This window comes from Tachysurus vachellii, chromosome 17 (assembly GCF_030014155.1).
Source record: "Tachysurus vachellii isolate PV-2020 chromosome 17, HZAU_Pvac_v1, whole genome shotgun sequence".
In the NCBI taxonomy this organism is placed as follows: domain Eukaryota; kingdom Metazoa; phylum Chordata; class Actinopteri; order Siluriformes; family Bagridae; genus Tachysurus; species Tachysurus vachellii.
The window spans coordinates 19,859,331-19,881,464 of NC_083476.1; the positions used below are offsets into that span (position 1 = coordinate 19,859,331).

Genomic DNA, 22,134 nt, shown 5'->3' on the forward strand with positions numbered 1-22,134 from the left:
CGTCTGATGCCTGATGAATAATATACAGTAAAGTCCAAAAGTCAGAGCTCGCTTCCAAGAACCGTTGTCAAATAAATACAGGACAAAAATGTTATATGAAGGAAAAAAGTGAATTTGTGTCGTACATGTAGTTTATTGTTACAGTAAATGAAGATTTTTTGTGATTTTTTAAAATTATTATTATTTTTTTTAATTCTGACCGGTACTTTTACGTTTGTTCTAAGTATTAACTTCTGTGTTTTTTTTGTTTTTTTTTTATGACTGTATGGTCATTTATTTAATTTCATTGACCAAAATTATATATTTGTTTTTTAATAAAAGTTAAACAAATAAACAAACAAAAAAATTGCTTAACACCAAATGATAAAAAATGGTCAGAAATGGAAAGATGATTCTTTTGTTTCTAATGTTGACCATCTTGAGATATCTTACACACACTCCAAAGTCAGGGGCCCCACTCTCACTCTCACTCATCTTCTACCGCTTATCCGAACTACCTCGGGTCACGGGGAGCCTGTGCCAATCTCAGGCGTCATCGGGCATCAAGGCAGGATACACCCTGGACGGAGTGCCAACCAATCACAGGGCGCACACACACTCTCATTCACTCACGCAGTCACACACTACGGACGATTTTCCAGAGATGCCAATCAACCTACCATGCATGTCTTTGGACCGGGGAGGAAACCGGAGTACCCGGAGGAAACCCCGAGGCAAACGTGCTAACCACTAAGCCACCGTGCCCCCCAGCGGCCCCACATTCTTCTTACATAATGCTCCTTAGTACTGTAGTGGAGTCTAAAGATTTCAAGTGAAGCTGTTTTTTACATTATTTTTTCATTTCTTTTGAATTTTAGGTTAGATTTTTAGAAACAATTAGAATTTCAGGAAATTCAGGCCATTCTAAATTTATTTTATTTATAGTGATTGTTACGTCCTCTGAATGTACACATGATTAAGAGGAAGCCAATGTGGTCAGTATCATGTAAAATGGTCAAGATATCAAGATATTAAACATTTCCTTTATTTTTTTAGCTATTAATTTCAGCATTGAAATCTGAGAGAACATTTCCCTCAGATTTCCACTGTAGCTCCTGACTCTTGCACACACGTGTGTGTGTGTGTGTGTGTGTGTGTGTGTGTGTGTGTGTTAGACTGGATTGTGTGAAATTTCTGCTGATATCAAAAGCAGCAATAAACCTGTTCTTTCAGGCTCAGGAGGCAACAAGGAAGTTGTAAAAAAATCACAGAACTGACGTGTTTAGTCAGAAAGGCCATAGGAATCGACTCTGACTCTGACTCTTGGCACATTTGGCTGTTCCAGCCTTAAAGCCGGTGCCCTGGAACTGTGTCCTCAGAGAACTCAGGTTCACTGAGGTGTGAAAGAGAAAAGCAGGGTGATGAGCATTGAGGAGAGGAAGATGAGGGGAAAACGTGTGATCGAGCTGAAGGACAGATCAGGCAAGCGTGAGGTTCAGAGGGAGCAGCAGGGGGGCAGAGTCCATTATGTCTGTAACAAGGGGGAAGGAGAGAGGGAGGGATAAGTGGAACGCTGAATCAGGCATGTCCCTGGGCAATCATCCCCATCCTCCTGTCCCCGTGGGTGGGTGAGTGAGTGAGTCGGCAGACATCGTTTCCATGTTGAAGACTTAAAGAATCAAGATGTGTGCTGATACGGCATAAGCAGTGGCCCGAACACATCTAGCACCGTTGATGTGGAATATATAGAAATACCCCAAAAACCAGTAAGGACGTTGATATGACACGGCTATTTGTCGAAGTACGTTACTTATGAAACAGACAATTAACTTGAGTTACTGTTTAGCCAAATGGTTATGCCTTGTAGTAAGATCCTAAGAACCTTCTCACAGGGGAGAAATCGAGGGCAATGAAAAGAATGAAGAAGGAAGGGTTTGAAACCACAACTGAAAAAAATAAAATAAATTCAACGACGCCAGAATAAATAAATGAATTTTATCATTACATATCATTACTATCATTACAGTCCTTCAGAGTATTATCACTGTCACAAAGTACAAAAACAATGAGTAATATTTTAAACGCCAGAAGGCTTTTAATTTAATAAAAATAAATTCCCATTCAAAAAAAGCTGAGAAGCTAAAAAAACTTCATCAGCAATATCTGTGACAGTGAAGACCTGATCTATATATCTGTCTGTCTGTCTGTCTGTCTGTCTGTCTGTGTCTGTCTGTCTGTCTGTCTATCTATCTATCTATCTATCTATCTATCTATCTATCTATCTATCTAGCTAGCTAGTCGAGTTCTTTTGATGTTTTTCAGTCTTAAAACTTAAGTTGTTGTTTAGTATTTAATAGACATTAAAAACACTACAAACATTAAATAGACATTAAATTCTCTATACATTATTTAGACAAAACAATTAATACACAGGGCAACAAATACTCCAGACATTAAATACTTTAGACATTAAAATACTTTAGACATCAAAATACTTTAGACATTACAATACTTTAGACATCAAAATACTTTAGACATTAAATACTTTAGACATTAAAATACTTTAGACATTAAATACTTTAGACATTAAAATACTTTAGACATTAAAATACTTTAGACATTAAATACTTTAGACATTAAAATACTTTAGACATTAAATACTTTAGACATTAAATACTTTAGACATTAAATAGATTAGACATTAAAATACTTTAGACATTAAAATACTTTAGACATTAAATAGACAAAACAATTAATTCACAGGGCAATAAATAATCCAATCATTAAAGACTTTAGACAATAAATTCTGTAGACAATAAATAAGTTGAGCAATACATTTTCCAGACAATAAATTCTCTAGACATTAAATACCCCAGACATTAAATACATTAGACATTAAACATTTTAGACATTAAACACTTCAGACAATAAATTCTCCAGAGAATAAATACTTTAGACAATAAATACTCAAGACATCAAATAAACAGAACAATAAATACTCAGAACACATAGAAATACAATATACTGTATATACAGAACACAAAATTTCAGGACAATAATGACTATAATCAGTAATAACAATAATGACTAAGTACAATAAATACAGGGCAATAAATTCTGAGGAAAGACATTACTAACTAAAGAACAGAACAGTATGGAAGAGAAGAAACCAGCGCAAACGATGGTCAGTAAACACACACACACACACACACACACACACACACACACACACACACTGTTAGATGTTTCTCAGGTTAACATGCAATAGAGAATAAAAAATTGACAAAACTTTTTGTACTTTTGTTCAAATACCGAAGATAAAATGCTTAAGACTGGCGTGAGGCCTTCGGGGACTGGTACAGCCAGGTTTATGTGTGTAATGTAACGATAAAGATAAAGTATCGATTAAGATAGTGAATAAAATAGCCTGTGTGTGTAGAGTAAGAGAGAGAAGTGTGCAGCTTTTTTGATTAAGTTAAATATTTCTGGCCAATTATGTCTCAACCATCATGAATGAATGACCAGTATAGCTCCATCACGCCAGATTATACATTAAGTGAACTGAAGTTAACTCGATATCTAACTTCTGCTCAGTATCTCCATTGTAGCTTAGACAGGAAAATTTGTTTAGCAGAAACAAGCATAGGTTTGTTTTTTTTGATGCCATTTTGCCATCTTATTATTCTCATCTACTTCAAGGAAAAAGAGCCTTAACAAATCATTCATCCAGCACCGTTACGCTTCGCTGGTCCTTTCGCAATGAGGTTCGTTTCACATCCTGGAAAAAAATATGTAATTTTGTTACGTTTCTTATTAACTACTGTTAATCATTGAGCATCAACCTTTCGCTGCCAGAATATGTGAGAAAGGTAGACGAGAGCCCTGATCTCCTCTCTATCACAACGATATCGGTGTCGGTATGTGACGAATCTAAAAGGGCCCAAATGACACGTGTGTATGAATGACATGAGAGAAACTTCATCTGTTTGTGCTTCATTAAATTCAAAGGAGATTTGGGTTCATGCTCCGAGCCTCAAGAGCTCCGTGGTATAATAATTACTATACAGCTTGTGTTGTTAATAGTGGATCACTAACTCATTACTAAATAGAAAGTATTTGGACATGAATTAGCCTAAATATTGGAGGGTTTTGTATCATGATGGGAAGCTCTGTTGTCAATATTTAACTGTGTATTTAATTCAAAGTGTGAATTAAATTTTTATCCACAAAATTGTCTAAGCAATATGCGAATAAAACAGAACAGCCTGTAAATACATTTTGTAAATTTATTTTTATTCACCAAAACTTACAGATTTTTTTTCACAACGTTTCTTGTTGTTATATAACCTTACATAACCTAAATTTATTAATTTATTTAAATCAACAAACTGATTTTTGTTTTTTCTTATTTGTTTGAGCAGTTGTATTGTTTTACAGTTATCATTATTTTACATTAAAAGGTCTGTATCATCAATATATATATATATATATATATATGTATATATATATATATATATATATATATGTATATATATATATATATATATATATATATATATATATACATATATATATATATATATATATATATATATATATATATATATATATGCAGTGCAATTAAATAAATAATGTTAATATATGTTTTTTCTTTTTTTATGGCAAACTAGTGCTCATCCAGATTAGGGGTGTTCTCAGACATTCTACAGTCAGGAAGTGGTTTAAATGTATAAGAAACAAATCCACAGACCTTGTCAGTGTGTTTATGGTTTCATGAAAAACATAAATTATTATTTTAAGTGTTCCAGTTTATTGCAATGAATTAGTTTTTGAATTTTCTAAAAACCAGAAAGATAAGTTGATAACCAGAAAGTTGCACACACTATACACACTATATTATACACTATACACACAGACACACACACACACAGACACACACAGACACACACACAGGCACACACACACAGACACACACATACACACACACACACACACACAGACACAGAGACACACACATACACACACAGACACAGACACACACACACAGACACACAGACACACACACACACACACCCACAGACACACACAGAAATTTCCCCTTCCAAAGGTGTTCAGTGGGGATGCGTCACAGTCAGGGCTCCATACAGGGCTCTTTGTGCACATTTGGGCCTCTTAGTTCCAGTGATGTGAAACTGTAATGCAGTAAACATATAAAAACATTCAGAGCAATCTTTGGGGCAACAGTTTGTACAGGAAACGCATCTAGTTGTGATGGCCAGGTGTCTACAAACTTTTGGTAGTATAGTATAAGTGGGATGTGGGATGTGGTTAAGGTGTTGGATGACTGATTGGAAGGTCATGGGTTCGAATCACCAGTCCACCAGGCTGGGGCCCTGTGCAAGGCCCTTAATGCTCAGTTGTATAAATTGAAATAAAAATGTAAGTCACTTTGGATAAGGGTATAGGGGAGTTTGCTAAATGGCAGAAATGTAAATGTAATTCTGTAATGCTTTAGAAGTACGGTGCGTTAGCCCCGCCCACAGCACGATGTGCCCCGCCCCTCGACAGGTGCGTTATCACACCTCAGTGCGATCTCTCACAAGCCCCGTAGTCGACTACAGTCTAACGCAGAAGTGTTAGTGCGGTCACACACACACACACACACACACACACACACAGCTACATTCCCCCGAGCTGTGAGGACCTCCTCACCACCGGCTTCATGTTTGCTGACATGGTGTCGCAGTTAACGTCTCTTCAGCAGGAGTTACTGAGCGCCTTGTTGGATTCGGGTCTGACCAAAGATGAGCTCGTCCAGGCGCTGCACGATCTAGAGCCGCGTCCGCCGCACTTCGCGATCAAAACCGAGAAGCCTCTGTCCCCAGCCAGCGTTAACGGTGCCAGCGATACGGACTCCAAACCGGTGTATATGACCCTGCAAGCCAGAGGGAGTAAAGTGTCCGGGGATGAAGGCTCAGAGTCCGGGGAGGACTTCGATACGCCGCCCATCCTGAGAGAGCTGCAGGCGCTGAACACCGAGGAGGCGAACGAACAGCGCGCCATGGTGGAGCGCATGCTGGCGTGAGCGCGCACTCACTTCACCACACACACACATACACACTCTGCTCACATCAGCTCTCTGCTACACACCCACACACACGCACCAAATACACCACAAAGACCAAAGACTTCTCTACCACTACCAACTTAAAACACACACCTAGGCTCTTAATTAAGCTCTTGTTATTTGCGTAATTTACCATTTACGCATTCGCTTTATTGCTGCATAACTACACTTCTGTTAGATAAAACTGATTTATTATTGAAGTATTATGTGTGTGTGATAGTAGACTTGTACAATACACTTACAATAAACTCTCGAGCATGGCAACACTAATAGCCCAAATATGTATAAATAAAGTTATAATATATAAATCACTAATCCATATTAATACAGAATTGTAGCTATTACTAAAAGACTAAAAAGTGCTACCGCTGTATACTTAAAAAAAACACATATGCACACCAGGAGAACTCAATTCTGAAGAACTTCATTGTGTCTTCAAATCAAAAACCTTTTTTATTTAGACATAATCTGTAAATCTCCAGCAATGCCCTTGTAACCAAGCCACCTGTATTTGACTGCTTCTAACCTGCTAGTTACAGACATAAAGATATAACAACTTTCATTAGTAGTAGGCCTATCACACTCGACATTATAAACATAAACCATGTCATAAACATAAACCATAAAGTATAGTATCATGGTCCAGACTTTGATAACCTTGTATGGGTCATAAAGTCAAGTCATAGTAGCACAGTAAAGGAATAGAGGAATTTTTTTAACTTAAAAAACTCATTATTACGCTTCATAATAATGTTGATTTAAAGCTAGTGTTTAACTGATTGACTCTTGCAGTGTTAAATGAACACTTATATCTTTAATTTGACACATACCGTCTTTGGTTCTTACTTGAAATATATTCATTCTTAACTTTATTTAACTCTTACGGCTTTGGTGTGTATCTTACCTCAGTAAGAGCCGCACTGCGTTTTTTTACTGTCGTGTTCTCATACAGATTAAACTTTAGGAATTTATTTATTAGTTATTATTATTATTAGGAATTTATTATTTAAAATTAGTTTATCATTAATAAAGCTCAATTATTGATATTTTAATAGACAAATTTCTAATATGTATTTTTTAAATTTTATTTATTTTATTATATTTTACGTATATATTAAACACCAAAGAAACAGATATATATATATATATATATATATATATATATATATAGATATAGTTTACATGTGTATATATACACGTATATATAATTTCACAATTCTAACTAATTAGGTACACAATTTTAACATCACATCAGCTGCTACAAAGCCAATTAATGTTTTTTTTTTTAAAAATATAATAAAAAGATATATCAGGATCTCCACGAAATCTCATAAAATTGTACTTTGTTGACATAATTTTTGATGACATCCCATTTGTTCTTGGAATTCCGAGCAATTCCCGGACACTACCGCATTTCTTATTTTTCTTTGCACCTGCAGTTGGATCTATTTCTTAAAATATAACCAGGTTAGTACTTAAAACCACAAGGACCCAAAATAAATCAATCATTAATTAAGAAGAATGAGAGAATGAACGAACGCCTCCGTTACGCTCCCCTTTCTTCATCCTGTCAGGTTCATATCGGAACACAGATCCTGATCCTGTCTGTGTGAAATTAAAGACCGTCTCCTCTCTTTTTTTATCACAGTCTCTATTCACACCTCCACTCAAGCGTCACCACGTGCAGTTGTTTATATTCATTAATTTCTATAAATCATAAACAGAAGGACAAACAGGCTCCTGATTGGAGAGAAAATACGTCTAGTTATTCATTGTCTAAAGCTATAGATGTTAATCCACACACTTCTAAGGGACTTTTTCCTAAAACAAATAACGTCTGAGGATTGAAGTGAAGTGTCTGTACTGATCCCCTGGAATACAGATTCCATTATTATTATTATCATTATACACACACACATTAACACACACACACACACACACACACACACACACACACACACACACATTGAATATATATATGTTCCCTATAATTAGCAACATGTAATAAATATATTTAATCAATATTAGCAATAATAACTATATTTTCTAACATGTATAATAATAAAAAAAACAGACTTTTTGCAATGATTAGATTTAAATTCCTCTAGTTTTCTGGTTATTTCCTACATTTTCTGAAAATTGAATCTTTCTGAATTTAAATCTTACCATTGCAAAAAGTTTGTTATTATTATTATTATTATTATTATTATTATTATTATTATTATTATTATTATTATTATTATTATTATTATTATCCATTTTATGAAATATATTCGTTAAATATCAATAATAAGTTGTATAGATTAATAAATATTATTTACACTGACAGAATAATTAGAAATATAATTTTAAATAATCGCATGTTGTTGTTATTGTTATTGTAGCATAAATCAACATTATTAGCAGTGACACAAATATATATATATATATATATATTTGTTTATTATATTATATTATATATTATATAATATATAAAAAAAATAAAAATACCAATCTGTAGTAATAAGTACTAATACGTCGGATTAAACGTCTGGATACGTTTAGATTATTTTATAATAAAGGAAAAAAGAATAGATTATAGATTATTTTAGATGATAAATTATGACAGACATTATTATAGATGATAAATTATGACAGAATAATAATAAACTATTTACTGTATGCTGTAAGCTAATAAGAAGATGAATGAGTTATCAATGGGATTTTCATCATCATCATTTTCTTCTTCTTCTTCTTCTTCCATCTTAACTTTAACAGTAGTACTAGTTGTTGTAGTAGTATTTCTCTTGTCACTGATACGGGTTGCTCTGTTTTGGATGGTAGGGAGGATCCATGGCGCGCTGCTCGAACTATTAAAAGCTACATGCAGCAGCACAACATTCCTCAACGCGAGGTGGTGGATGTAACAGGATTGAATCAGTCTCACCTCTCGCAGCACCTGAACAAAGGAACACCGATGAAAACAACCAAACGAGCCTCGCTCTACGCCTGGTATGTCCAGAAACAGCGAGAGATTGACCGGCGTAAGTCAGCTATTATTATTATTATTATTATTATTATTATTATTATTATTATTATTATTATTATTATGCTTTAAAACAATGGAGCACATTCTGTCCACTGAAACCTTTTCTCTATTAGTAATCGTTCCCATATTAATAACGTCTGTATAAGGTATAATAACGTAACAATACTAAAACGTCTTCTTGTTTGACCTTGTGATTGTCTTATTTTTATTTCCACAGAGTTTGATCGTGTTCAGGCCTCCGGGGACTCAGGCACTCAGGATCAGGTCCTGTATTTTTTCCCAGAATTCCACCAGAGCGGGCAGAACACAAGCTCTGCCTCAGGGACGCTCACCGACGAAGGTGCCCAAGGTTCAAAAAGAATGAGACGGAACCGTTTTAAATGGGGACCGGCGTCTCAGGAGATCTTGTACAAGGCCTACGAGAGGCAAAAGAACCCCAGCAAAGAGGAGAGAGAAGCTCTGGTGGAGGAATGCAACAGGTAGACTTCTATTCATTGTCAAATAAATCTATAGAATTATAGAGTAGACCCAGACATTCAGTAGAGTCGAGGTGGAAGGGATTATTGACTGATTGATTGCCAGGTGACTCTGAGGTCACGTATGAAGAAGAAGTTAGTCAGTGCTTTCCTCTGAGGATGCTAGCCATGTCATGTCATGTGACAGGAAGGAGTAAACAGGACAGGAGAAGTAAAATTAATAAAACTACCAAACGTTAGAAAGGTAATGATGAAAGGTTGAAGTGGTTTTTTTTTTCTTCCTCAGGGCTGAGTGTGTACAGAGGGGAGTGTCACCATCTAAAGCTCATGGTCTGGGCTCGAACCTAGTCACGGAAGTCCGCGTCTATAACTGGTTTGCTAACCGGCGCAAAGAAGAGGCCTTCCGACAGAAGCTGGCGATGGACACGTACCCTGTTCACAGCTTGAACTCCTTAATGCCTCACGCACACAGCCAGCACCATCACAGCAGCCCAGATATGAGTAAGACTCACATCCACTACACGCCTACCGCACTCTTCTGTCTTTATTTATTTATCTAGGAGTGAACCCGAGAACTGGAGCGTTTTTAATTAACAACATTAATTAACACCTTTTTCCAAAAGGGTGAAAATCATTCGCAAGCTGTTACCTAATGCAGGTCAGAATTAGAAATGTGAGGAAAAAGAGGAAGGCAAAAGAGGCAGCGAGTACAATGAAGGCTGAGTGTCTATGTGTTTTCGTTCAAAATTCCTCTCTTTGTTAACACACAAAGCCACACCTTTAGACACCTTTAACAGCGGAACACATAAAAGTCTTGCCTCATGCTTGGGGTCAGACTTCGGTTAACTCTGGAATCAGGGCTTGGCAGATACGAGTCAACACACACACACACACACACACACACACACACATAAATCACTCACTTTAAGAAACGGTTTTAAGAACTTTTCAACTCGTTCACAAAGTGTTAATTATACCTCGTGCATCTCTGCTGCTGTGAAACATGACGAATTTCGTTCCGTGTTTGCAGTCGGATTGTGTGTTACGTCAGAAGTGTGTGAGTCACAGAACTGTGAGTTTACATATATTGTGTATTCAGCAGCAGCCCATGATCTTAGGTTGTGTGTTCCGTGTAGGCAACCGATTAGAAAAAAACGGAAATCTACAGCTAGAGACAGAGTTTCTAAGAAAGAACAGAGAGAAACTGAAAGCAAGCTGAAGAAAAAGGTCACAACTGACGTGTCGGTGTGTTTATTTAGGACGAGCTGATAGTATGGTATGTAACAAACGAGGTCAGATATGTGGTGTGTCTGTGCAGTTAAAACACACCGTTTCACAGTATGTCCAGTGGGTATGAATGAAATATTATTGTTCCTTTCGATCCGTCCGTACAGAACTCCGATACAGCCAACAGGGATCCGGCGACGTCACTTCGTCGACGAGCATCGGTCACCATGGCAACAGCCAGTCGGTGTTACAGCAGGTGTCTCCACCTGTTTTGGACCCCTGTCACAGCCTGTTGTCCCCCGAAGCCAAGATGGTGAGTCAAGATGACTGGATTGCATAACACGAAGGCTAAAACAGAGCAAGAGTAAGCCTCAGAGTCTCTGTGCACTCGTGTGTATTGTTTACCTGGCCACAAGAATCTCCTCAGAATTCTGTCAGTTACCTTTGGCACCTTCAGGTGTTACAAAATTACGTTACCCAAACTCCCCTGAAACTATAACGTTTTGTTCAAATGAAACGTGTCAACGAACAAAAAAAGCCGTAATATTATAGGAAAATAATCAACAGTAACTTTATTTTTAATTGTTCTACTATTTTTTTGCTCACGAAGCAAATCCTTTCTAAATATACACAAGATTTATTTGATCACTTGCGTTAGTCAAGTGAGATTTGACTAGATCGCTAGTTTCACACATCGGTTCTTTGAGCCTTAGGAGCTAGCTAGATTAATAATATCGCTTGTCACTGAATTAAATCTGTAAAAAAAAAATTGTGACATCACAACTCACTTTGGTCCCAAGCAAAAAAACAAGGCATATCAGCGTATCAAACATTCACTTGAATGCTCTGTACATCTGACAATTTCTACGCCGTCATGACGTTTGTGCTTGCCATGTGGTAATGTGTTTATATATAATGTGGAGTCTTTTTACCTATAGGCCAGTTGTTTCTACGCATTCTTAGAAGAAAAGTTTCAATATAGATGCGGTTCTATCGGGCGCTATTTTCTATTTAGAACCCCTAAAATGTTTTTTATACAACCCTTTTTTAATGGTTTGATTAAAAGAACCCTCCACAGATTTGTCCACAAGAACTCTGTTGTCACTTTAGAACCTTTTATCATAAAGTTGTTTTTTTTGAGACCCCCAAGGTTTTATATAGAACCCTGAACCATTTGCATATAATTTGTTCATTTCTTTGAGCAAAGAAGCAGTGAAAGTTCTTTCGGAGACGATACGGTGTGTCTCGTTTCATGTACTGTAGCATGGACTGGACTCCAGAGAATAGCATGAGTGGGCAGAGCTCATAGTGCTATAATATCATTACTCAACTTTATGGCTGGTGAACGAACCCTCAAATAAACATGAGTCACTGTGTTTCCTAACCTCATGCGCTTTCTTCAAATTTACACAGAAGCACAGTGTGTGAAGTTATCCATGGTGTTTATTCTGAAAGACAAATAAGAACCCGAGCATTATTCTCGATGCCTGTATTCACATTGTGTGTGTGTGTGTATATGTGTGTGTGTCCAGATTTCAGTCTCGGGTGGAGTCTTACCCCCTGTAAGCACTCTGACTAACATCCACAGTCTGTCTCAGTCATCTCACCATCACCAACAGGCTCAGAGTCTCATCATGACCCTCGCTGCACAGAGTCAGTTCTGCACCATTTCACCCACATTTATTCACCACCAAACTCTTGAGCTGTTAATAGACAGTAATAATAGTATTATTCATGGTGTGAATAGTATTCAGGTCCCTTTACCGTATAGATTAATACCACATCAAAGTGTCTATGTAAAATAAGTCATTAGGTCATTTTTTGTGTCACGCCCAAGATAACATCTCGGCTAGTACAACAAGGTACAATAGGTAGATTTCTAGAACCTTCTTTCATGAAAAATATCAGGATCTATAAAGGTATACGTGTGGATATGCAATTTGGAAACGCCACATGTCAATCTTGTCTCAAAAAAACCCCTAAAAAACTAACAAAAATAAATAAAATAGACATTTGCAGTGTCATGCATCCTGTAACAGCATCAATGTTTTTCCTCAGGCCTGAGCGCTCCTCCGTCTCAGAACATGCCCATCATTAACAGCGTGTCTGGACTGACGGCGTTACAACCCATGCAGTTTTCACACAGCCCCAGCCTCACACCTCTTAGCAATGCACACTCATCTCAGCAGGCTTACACACACAGTGAGTACACGACACGTCTTTACGTAGCTACTGCACGTTTAACAACTAATAACTAATAATGTAACAAGGTTTATTCATTCTTGTTGAATTCTGAATTAACGATGATAATGAATCGGATTTTGTTGCTTTTCAAGTGTACTCGCCCAAGCAGGAGCCTCCTCAGTACTCTCACCCGTCTCGATACTCCTCCATGGACCCTGGTGCGATCTCTCATCTGGGTTCCAGCAAGCAGGTAAGTCTTCATATTTACGCATACTCTGTCAAGCACAGTAACGCAATTCGCCATTCAAGGATGAAAGCTAGCTGGTGGATTGGAATCGAAGGTGAAGTAACGTAACTGAATGTAACGTAACATATCGTAATGTAATGTAACATAATGTAACAGAGTGTAACATTATGTAAGATATAATATAATGTAATGTGGCTTAACATAACATAATTGAATGCAACATTATGTAATGTAACATAACATAACGCAATATAATGTAAAATATATGTAAAATATAACATAACGTTGCGTAACATGCCGTTACATAATATATAATGTAATGTAGTGTAACAACATAATGTAATGTAAAGTAAAATATAACACAACATAGCGTTACATAATATATCATAATGTAACATAGCGTAACATAACATAAAATGATGTATCACAGCGTAACATATCATAATATAATGTAACGCAGCGCAACAAAACACAATGTATTTTAAATTATGTAATGTAGCATAACATGACAGAATGTAATGTAAAGGAAAATATAACATAATGTATCGTAACATGACATAACATAATGTAATGAAAAGTAAAGTAAAATATAACATATAAGGGTGACATGACATAGCGCAACATGGCGTAGCGTAACATGACATACGTATAACATAATATAATCTAATGTAGTGTAACATAATATAATGTAACATAAAGTAGTGTAACATAACGTAATGTAACATACCGTAATGTAACATAATGTAACATAGTATCATGTAACAAAACCTAATGTTATAAAGTGTAACAATGTCATGTCATGTAACATAATGTCATGCCATGTAACATAATGTCATGTAACAAAACCGAATGTAACATACTATAACATAATGTCATGTAATGTAATATAATGTCGTAACAAAACCGAATGTAACATAGTGTAACATAATGTCATGTAATGTAACATAATGTGACATAGTGTAACATAATGTCATGTAACTAACATAATGTCGTAACAAAACCGAATGTTACATAGTGTAACATAAGGTCATGTCATGTAACATAATGCCATGTAACAAAACCGAATGTAACATAGTGTAACATAATGTCATGCAACGTAACATAATCTAACATAGTGTAACATAATGTCATGTAACGTAACATAATGTAACATAGTGTAACATAATGTCATGTAACGTAACATAATGTAACATAGTGTAACAATATCATGTCATGTATCATAATGTCATGTAACAAAACCTAATGTAACATAGTGTAACATAATGTCATGTAACGTAACATAATGTAACATAGTGTAACATAATGTCATGTAACGTAACATAATGTAACATAGTGTAACATAATGTCATGTAATGTAACATGATGTAACATAGTGTAACAATATCATGTCATGTATCATAGTCATGTAACAAAACCTAATGTAACATAGTGTAACATAATGTCATGTAACGTAACATAATGTAACATAGTGTAACATAATGTCATGTAACGTAACATAATGTAACATAGTGTAACATAATGTCATGTAACGTAACATGATGTCATATAACAAAACCTAATGTAACATAGTGTAACATAATGTCATGTAACAAAACCTAATGTAACATAGTGTAACATAATGTCATGTAATGTAACATAATGACATAGTGTAACAATATCATGTCATGTATTGTGATGTCATGTAACAAAACCTAATGTAACATAGTGTAACATTACACAACACGTAACATAACAAAACATAACTTAACATACTGAAACGTAAAGTAACATAACAAAATGTAACATAATGTAACATAGCATAACATAAATAATATAATCATTATGTTGTAATCATATAAAATCTAATTAAAGTAAATAGGTTTTTATGTAAAATAGTCACTAAAACCAAAGACAAAAAAATTATCCAGTTCATTTCAGCTCTTATTTCTGAGTATTATATTAAATATCCAACTATGCGTTGCACTTTTTGGTATTTTGATCTAATCCAGAGCTTTGCTCTAGTTAAAAACTTTGTGTCTATATTTAAAGTAGCTCATTCCCTGTACTTGTACTGTACTAATACACTCTTTTCTTTCCTTCAGTGCCCTTTGCAGGCCTGGTAACATTGTACAGGTGTGAAAAGACTTCTTCGGCAGCTAAGTGACAAGAGTGCCTTATCGCAGCGGCCTTGACGACTTCTCGAGCCAAAGAACCGTAAAGGAAAAGCACTACATTCACTGAAGAACACAGAGTACATCGTTTTTTTCACTTCATACACCAGACAAGAAGGTGACGGAGGAAGAAGACTGAATCTGCGGCACAACATAACGTTAGCATCACGGCATTTCCTGTCCAAAATACCACCAACCTTCAGAACGAGCTACATCCGCACTGAGTAGTGAACATTCTAGCGTTCATAAACACATATTCTCACTTTCAACAGGTCTCAGTGGTGTAAATATTTCTTAATAAGATGCTCCTAAAGTTTTAGGTCAGATTTAAGCTAAAGAAAGAGAAAATAACGGTAGTTATTAGAGAATTATGCTAGTAGAATTCCAATACTGTATTAGGATTAAATTTCATCAGATCATTTTATTTTTCAAGGTTTTTTTTTTTCTTTTCCCCCTCAGTCCTTTTGCTTATAACAGAGATCAGAAGAGAAACTGAAGTTACTCTCAGGGACTGATTTTATGCATAAAGAAATATCTTGCTTTAAAGATCCTTTAAAATTGTGGTTTTGCTTGAATCATATTTATGTTTCTGTAAACCTGTAAATTATAATTTCTTTCCTTTGATCTACGTCTTATAACTTAAATCTGTATTCGTACCTGAGGGCTTTTATGTACATAAATAACTGCATTAAGTTGATTTTATTGCCCGGAATGCTCAGTGTGCTAACAGCTTCAGGCAGATTGGAGGGGGGGAGTAAGATAGGGGGTAATAGGGAGGGGTGTTTATTTTAGATTCACCTCATTAGGTCTATTTCCTCTGAATCTGACCCCATCCTCTGTTCACACGGTGTAAAGAATCACTCCAAGGAAATGAGCGAATGAAGTCATTCGGCTTTTTTTTTCTTTTATTGTACAAACTTTGCAGACTGTGTTTAAAACAGATGTATTTCCTGAGAGAAGACAACAATTAAGCTTGTACGACAAGAGCATACGGACTGGAAATTAATGCTGATCATTCAAAAAAATTTTAAAAAGTCACATTTCAGTGTATTATATAATGAAACACGAACACGTGTAAACTGTACATTAGACCAAGGACAAGCTAATAATATTAACAGTAATAATAGTGTGTAATATAATGTAATATGATCATTACTTTCCTGTTGTTTCGTTGTTGTTTGTTTATACAAATTATTTTCCCAGAGCTTTGTCTAGCAAATATTTCACAAAATGTATTAAATTTGTATTTGGTTATTCTTTTTTTCAAATAACTTTTCCTTTCTTATTCATGTCAATTATTCGTTTATTAATAACAAAGCGGGTGATGCACACAGTCACCGCTAGGGGGCTCACTCGGTGGGGGGAGAGAGAGAGAGAGAGAGAGAGAGAGAGAGAGAGAGAGAAAGTGTGTGTATGATACTGTGAGACTGAGTGTAAAACAGGGAGAGAGAGAGTGTGTGTGTATGAGAGAGAGACAGAGAGAGAGGCGGGGGGGAGAGAGAGAGAGAGAGAGAGAGAGAGAGAGCGAGAGAGTGTGAGTGAGTGAGAGAGAGAGAGAGAGAGAGAGAGAGAGAGAGAGAGAGAGAGAGAGAGAAAGTGTGTGTATGAGACTGTGATACTGTCTCCGTGTAAAACAGGGAGAGTGTGTGTATGATAGAGAGAGAGAGAGAGAGAGAGAAAGTGTGTGTATGAGACTGTGAGACTGTGTAAAACAGGGAGAGAGAGAGAGTGTGTGTAAGACAGGGAGAGAGAGAGAGTGTGTGTATGAGATAGATAGATAGATAGAGAGAGAGAGAGAGAGAGAGAGACAGAGAGAGAGTGTGTGTATGAGACTGTCTGTGTGTGTAAGACAGGGAGAGAGAGAATGTGTGTATGATAGAGATAGAGAGAGAGAGAGAGAGAGGTTAAATGACTTCTTCTAGACCTCTTTTAGATGATCTCCTTCTATAGACTTCTCTCCTTTTTTCTTCTTTCTTTTTTCTGCCAAATTCAATTTTTTATTATTATTATTATTATTATTATTATTATTATTATTATTCTGTTGTAGATTAGGTTTAGACTTTAACTTTATTCTCGAATCAGATTAACCAGGATGTGTATAATTCTAGTTCATATTCTATAACAGCTGCATTATCGTTTCTATAGCAACAGCACTTTAATGTTAATGGATTAAGAAAAGCAAAGTGTCCAGTGTCAGTATCCGTTTGGTTACAGTCACATCAGACAGAAGAAAATACCTTTAAATATTTATATCTTTATACATTATACACAGCTTTTACTGCGCTGTCGGATATTTTCCCAAAAAATGCACGCATCCGATCGACGTTTAGTTGCCATGGTAACTTTATTAGTTAGCATTATTAGTCGCTCTTTTTTGGATGCTTGATCCAAATGTCCAACAATTACTGTTTATCTGTTTATCTGTTGTTTTTTTATTCTGCACTAATAGTTTTGGATTTGATTCGAGGGACCTGGTGCTCATGTAGACTTTCTACCATTTTTTAATCAACTGTGGACCTTTTTGTAAGATGTAAACAATGATGAAGAGAACGTTTGTTTCCTGTATGGTCATCAGCTTTGCAGAGCATGAGGTGATTACAGCCTCCTCCGTCGAGGATGGGACTCCTGCTGGGGGGCTCAAAGGGGAACAATGTGGAGACCGAAACCGTAAAAACGTCACGTTCAGCACTGCTCTAAATAACGACGCCTACGTCAGAATGTGCTGCTCTCACTTTGTGTTCAATGGTCAGCATATTTTGAGGAAGTGAATCAGCTGAGGTGTTTCCTGTATCTCCTCAGCACTCTGCAGATCTGAAACAAGGAAGCGGTGTTTGAAATTTAATTCCATTTAAGGGCAAAAAAACAGGCAATAAATATAATAGTAGAGAAATATATAAAGTATACAATTTACAGGAGGTTTCTTCAATAATTGCTTTCCTCTTGTCCACTGAGAAGAGCTTTCTCCTCTTCTGGACCTTCTTTGGTCGCTAAAGCCATTCTCAGTTTCTGCCAGAAGACCCTGGTGTCTTCTCCATGTTTAGGCCATTTGAGATAAGTCTTCTTTTTCACCAGCTTTCTCATCCGATAGTAAGGAGACAGATGGTTGGATGGAATGTCCTCCAGGAAGATGAGGATTAGTACGTCTTTCTGCTCGTCGAAGAGTCTGAAGGTAGCCATCTGGATCTCTTTGGAGCACCACGTGCTCATCAGGTAATCGTACGTGATTAAGCACACGGTCTTGCGGCTGCTGTAAATCCCGTCCATGATGTTGTCTATGATGGGACGTCCTGGCTCAAAGTCTCTATGATGCAGACAGAGCCTCCAGCCTTGCTCACCTTCCAAATGAGGGAGCAGCTCATCGATGACCCAAGCTTCGTCTCGGGCGTTGTAGGAAATAAAGGCGTCGTATTTGTACCCTTGTTGCTGGTGCATCCGTTTCTGCTTGCTGTCATACAGGAAGGCGACGAATAGGTGATATGCGTATAAAACCTGCCAGTGCAAGAACTGATAGACGAACGAGATCAAAATGGTGAGCGTAACGACGACCGAGCTGCACACGAACGACAAAAAGAAAATATTCACATTACACGAGTCTGTATTGAGGTCTAAAATACTCTTGCCTTTCTGAGACAGTGGGTAGCTACAGGTATAATCGTTCATGTAAATAACTTGGGTGGAATTACTATTCAAAGCCCATTTGATGAAATAAGCATTGTTACAATCACAAGTGAACGTGTTTTTCTGCAAGTCCAGGTATCTCAGATGAAGGAAGGACAGGATCAGGGATAGGTTGATGACGTCTAACATGTTCCCAGAAGCCCTCAATGTGGACAACCTTAAGAGATTTGAATTAAGCAAGAAATTCAGAGAGTGAACCTGAGCTCTTGAGATGATAAGCTTAGTCAGCTTTGGGACCGGGTGGAAAACTTCTGGGGTTATGGAATCATCGTCGGCAAAAGCGTTCTTCGACAGGTCCAAAAACCAAAGCTTAGGTGTGGATTTAAAGGTATCAGGATGGAGATGATTTAGGTTCATGTTTCCACCGTAGAACATTTTCAAGGAGGTTAAACCTTGTAGCAGGTTTGAGGGGATTTTACCTAAACCGCGTCTTTGACTATGAATGGTCAAAATTTCCAGCGAGCTTAAATGTTCAAAAGGCGGAGTCTTCAACGTGTCGCTGGTGTAATAAATTACGTTACAATGTAGTTCTAGTGATATCAGGTTAGGCATGTGTGAGAACACCATCTGGTCTTGTATCGTTTTTTCCGTTATCCTGTTTGAGAAAAGTAATAAGCTAGTTAAATTTCGCAGTCCGAAAAATGCTTCTGCTTCAATCTTAGAAATCTGATTGTCTCCAAGGTGGAGGTCCTGAAGACCAGACAAACCCCTGAAGGTCTCCTTGTAAATCATGCTTAACTTATTAAATTCCAATTCCAAAACCTTTAAAAACGGCAGGTCGTTTTTAAAAGCGGCACCAATTGTCAATAATTTATTTGTCCCCAGCCTCAAAATTTCAAGATTGTTCAAATCTTTGAACACGCAAGAAGGAAGTTTAGAAATTCTGTTGCTGAACAAATAGAGCGAATGCAGTCTTGTTAAATTGGCGAAGTCTGAACAGGTTAACATGCTAATCTGGTTTCTACTGAGGTCTATAAATTCAAGCATCGGAAGATTTCGAAACAAGTTGTTGACCTGAGTCAGTTTATTAATATGTAGACGGAGTACCCGGAGCTGCGTTACTGCCTCGAATATGGATGCAGAAATCCGTGAGATTTCATTTGATCCGAAATCTAGCTCGGTCAAGTTGGAGCAGGGTTCGAGCATTTGAGCTGTCAGGTTTGAAATCCTGTTGCGTTGCATGCGTAGCACGTTAAGTCCAGGCAAGCAAGCATAAGCTAGAAGAGTCTCTACCTTCACCTGTTTCAGTCCGTTTAATTTGAGTTTAAACAACGAAGTCCAGGAGATGTTGTGAAGCACGGCAGCAATGTTCTCTTCTGGAATGCGCACGCCAGTCAAATTCAGAGTTTTTACTGAACTCAGAAAAGTCTTATCTGTCAAATTCCATAACATGGTCCTGCTTTGACCACAGTATGATAGATCAAGGTAGTCCAGGTTTGGGAATATATTATCCGTCATTTGGAACTTGGTCAAGGGATTGTTAGTAAAAATTAATGTTTTTAGTGACAAAGGCGTCCTCGAAAGGTCCCATGAGTTGAAAACTTCGAAGTTGTTGCTTGCGATGTACAACTCCTCCAACCCCGGCGATGAGAGCACGGGTCTGACGCTGGTGATCTTTCTGAGGTTATTTCCCGTAAGGTTCAGCATCTGCATGTTCTGCAGAGTGTTAAAAGCATACGTGTCGATGCTCTCGATCATATTTCTGTCAAGACGCAGCACTTGCAGGTTTCCGAGTCCACGCAGTAGACCTCTCGAGACACTTTTCAACTTGTTGTTGGCCAGGTTGAGATAGGTCAAGTTGGGAAAATGCTCTGCAGTACCATTTTCTATCCATGAGACATGACTGTCAGATAGGTTTAGAGACCTCAAGTTCCAAAGGTCTTCGAAATCTCTGAGTCTGATATTGGAAATAGAGTTGAAGGAGATGTCTAGATGTCTGACCTTGCTGGGTATCGGTGAAGGAACCGTAAAGAAACCCATGTTGTAGCAAAGAACTTTCAACACCCGAGTGTCGTTTAGAGCTCCAGAGACGGTGCAGTTTGTTAAGGAAAACGCACTGACCTGGACGCTGAGGGTGAAGAGAACGACGAGAGACTTGATCGCCTTTGAATGCAGCTTTTCCATATTTGCGGTCATCCTTAAAACGAGACAGGTTCAAAAATCACACCATATCCTCAGACGTATTTTGTTTTATAGGTTCCACATATCTGGATGACGAAGCAGTAATAAAATTATTTATAGATCAGGAAAGTACAGACACGTTTTCAATTTGAGGAACAAACGCAGTTGTGTCAAGACTTCTGAATTACGCCAAACTCTCCAAAATTACGCTCACATCACAGCACAAACTTAAACAAATTTCTATTTCAGTGTTTAATCATTTCATATTGGATAAAACAGATAATACTGCTACTAATGATAATACAGGAAACATCTGAAAACATTTTAAAGCTGTTTTATTTTTCAAATACAGTATTAATCTCAGGTAGACTTATACTGATAATAAAAGACAATCAACAATATCTATCTATCTATCTATCTATCTATCTATCTATCTATCTATCTATCTATCTATCTATCTATCAACTATTTCTGGCAAAGGCACATACCTCTTCTCATGCTACATTTCCATGCTCAGTTGTTCTGACAAGGGGCTTGTTTAAAAATGACAGGAGGAAGTATGTCATAAACAACAAAAAAAGTAGGAGGACCTTTAACAGATGAGTGTTGTTGTGCTGGGCTGTGCTCATGGCTAATATGATCATCATCTCTAGGTGAAGCTATAAAAATAAGTATATTTAATATAAGTAGTAGTAATAATAGAGCTCTATTTAATCTGTTTAAAAAAAAAAAGACTGCAAGTTCAAAATCCCCTGAAAATATGTCTTAAATCTTTTAAACAAAAAAAATGATTTTTGATACAAAACATCCGTCATTTAATAAGAATTTTTATTAATGGATTAAAAAGAAAAATATAGTTAATTACAGTGTAACTAAAGTGTAAAGCTACAGAAACAGAACTTGTAGGTTCTGTGAAT

The 22,134-nt window shown here is 36.8% G+C and overlaps 2 protein-coding genes across 4 annotated transcripts; one reads left to right on the forward strand and one right to left on the reverse strand.

The window, feature by feature from the left end:
• Positions 1-5,597: 5,597 nt before the first annotated feature.
• On the forward strand, positions 5,598-16,672 carry hnf1bb (HNF1 homeobox Bb). The gene is made up of 9 exons (XM_060890410.1): positions 5,598-6,060; positions 8,930-9,129; positions 9,352-9,613; positions 9,897-10,111; positions 11,005-11,150; positions 12,370-12,490; positions 12,896-13,039; positions 13,174-13,271; positions 15,350-16,672. The coding sequence occupies exons 1-9, from the start codon at positions 5,702-5,704 to the stop codon at positions 15,368-15,370; spliced, it is 1,566 nt and encodes a 521-aa protein (XP_060746393.1). The 5' UTR covers positions 5,598-5,701; the 3' UTR covers positions 15,371-16,672.
• Positions 16,673-17,743: 1,071 nt separating this feature from the next.
• Positions 17,744-21,761, reverse strand: tlr22 (toll-like receptor 22). Of its 3 annotated transcripts, none has more exons than XM_060890407.1 (3): positions 21,706-21,761; positions 18,330-21,303; positions 17,744-18,229 (listed from the first exon to the last, which is right to left on the reverse strand). In XM_060890407.1, exon 2 carries the CDS (start codon positions 21,230-21,232, stop codon positions 18,341-18,343), a length of 2,892 nt encoding a protein of 963 aa, XP_060746390.1. In that variant the 5' UTR covers positions 21,233-21,303; positions 21,706-21,761; the 3' UTR covers positions 17,744-18,229; positions 18,330-18,340. The 3 variants fall into 3 exon arrangements, with proteins under 3 accessions (XP_060746390.1, XP_060746392.1, XP_060746391.1); XM_060890409.1 differs by having other exon boundaries at positions 18,323-21,303; XM_060890408.1 differs by having other exon boundaries at positions 18,330-21,233; positions 21,706-21,756.
• Positions 21,762-22,134: the final 373 nt, after the last annotated feature.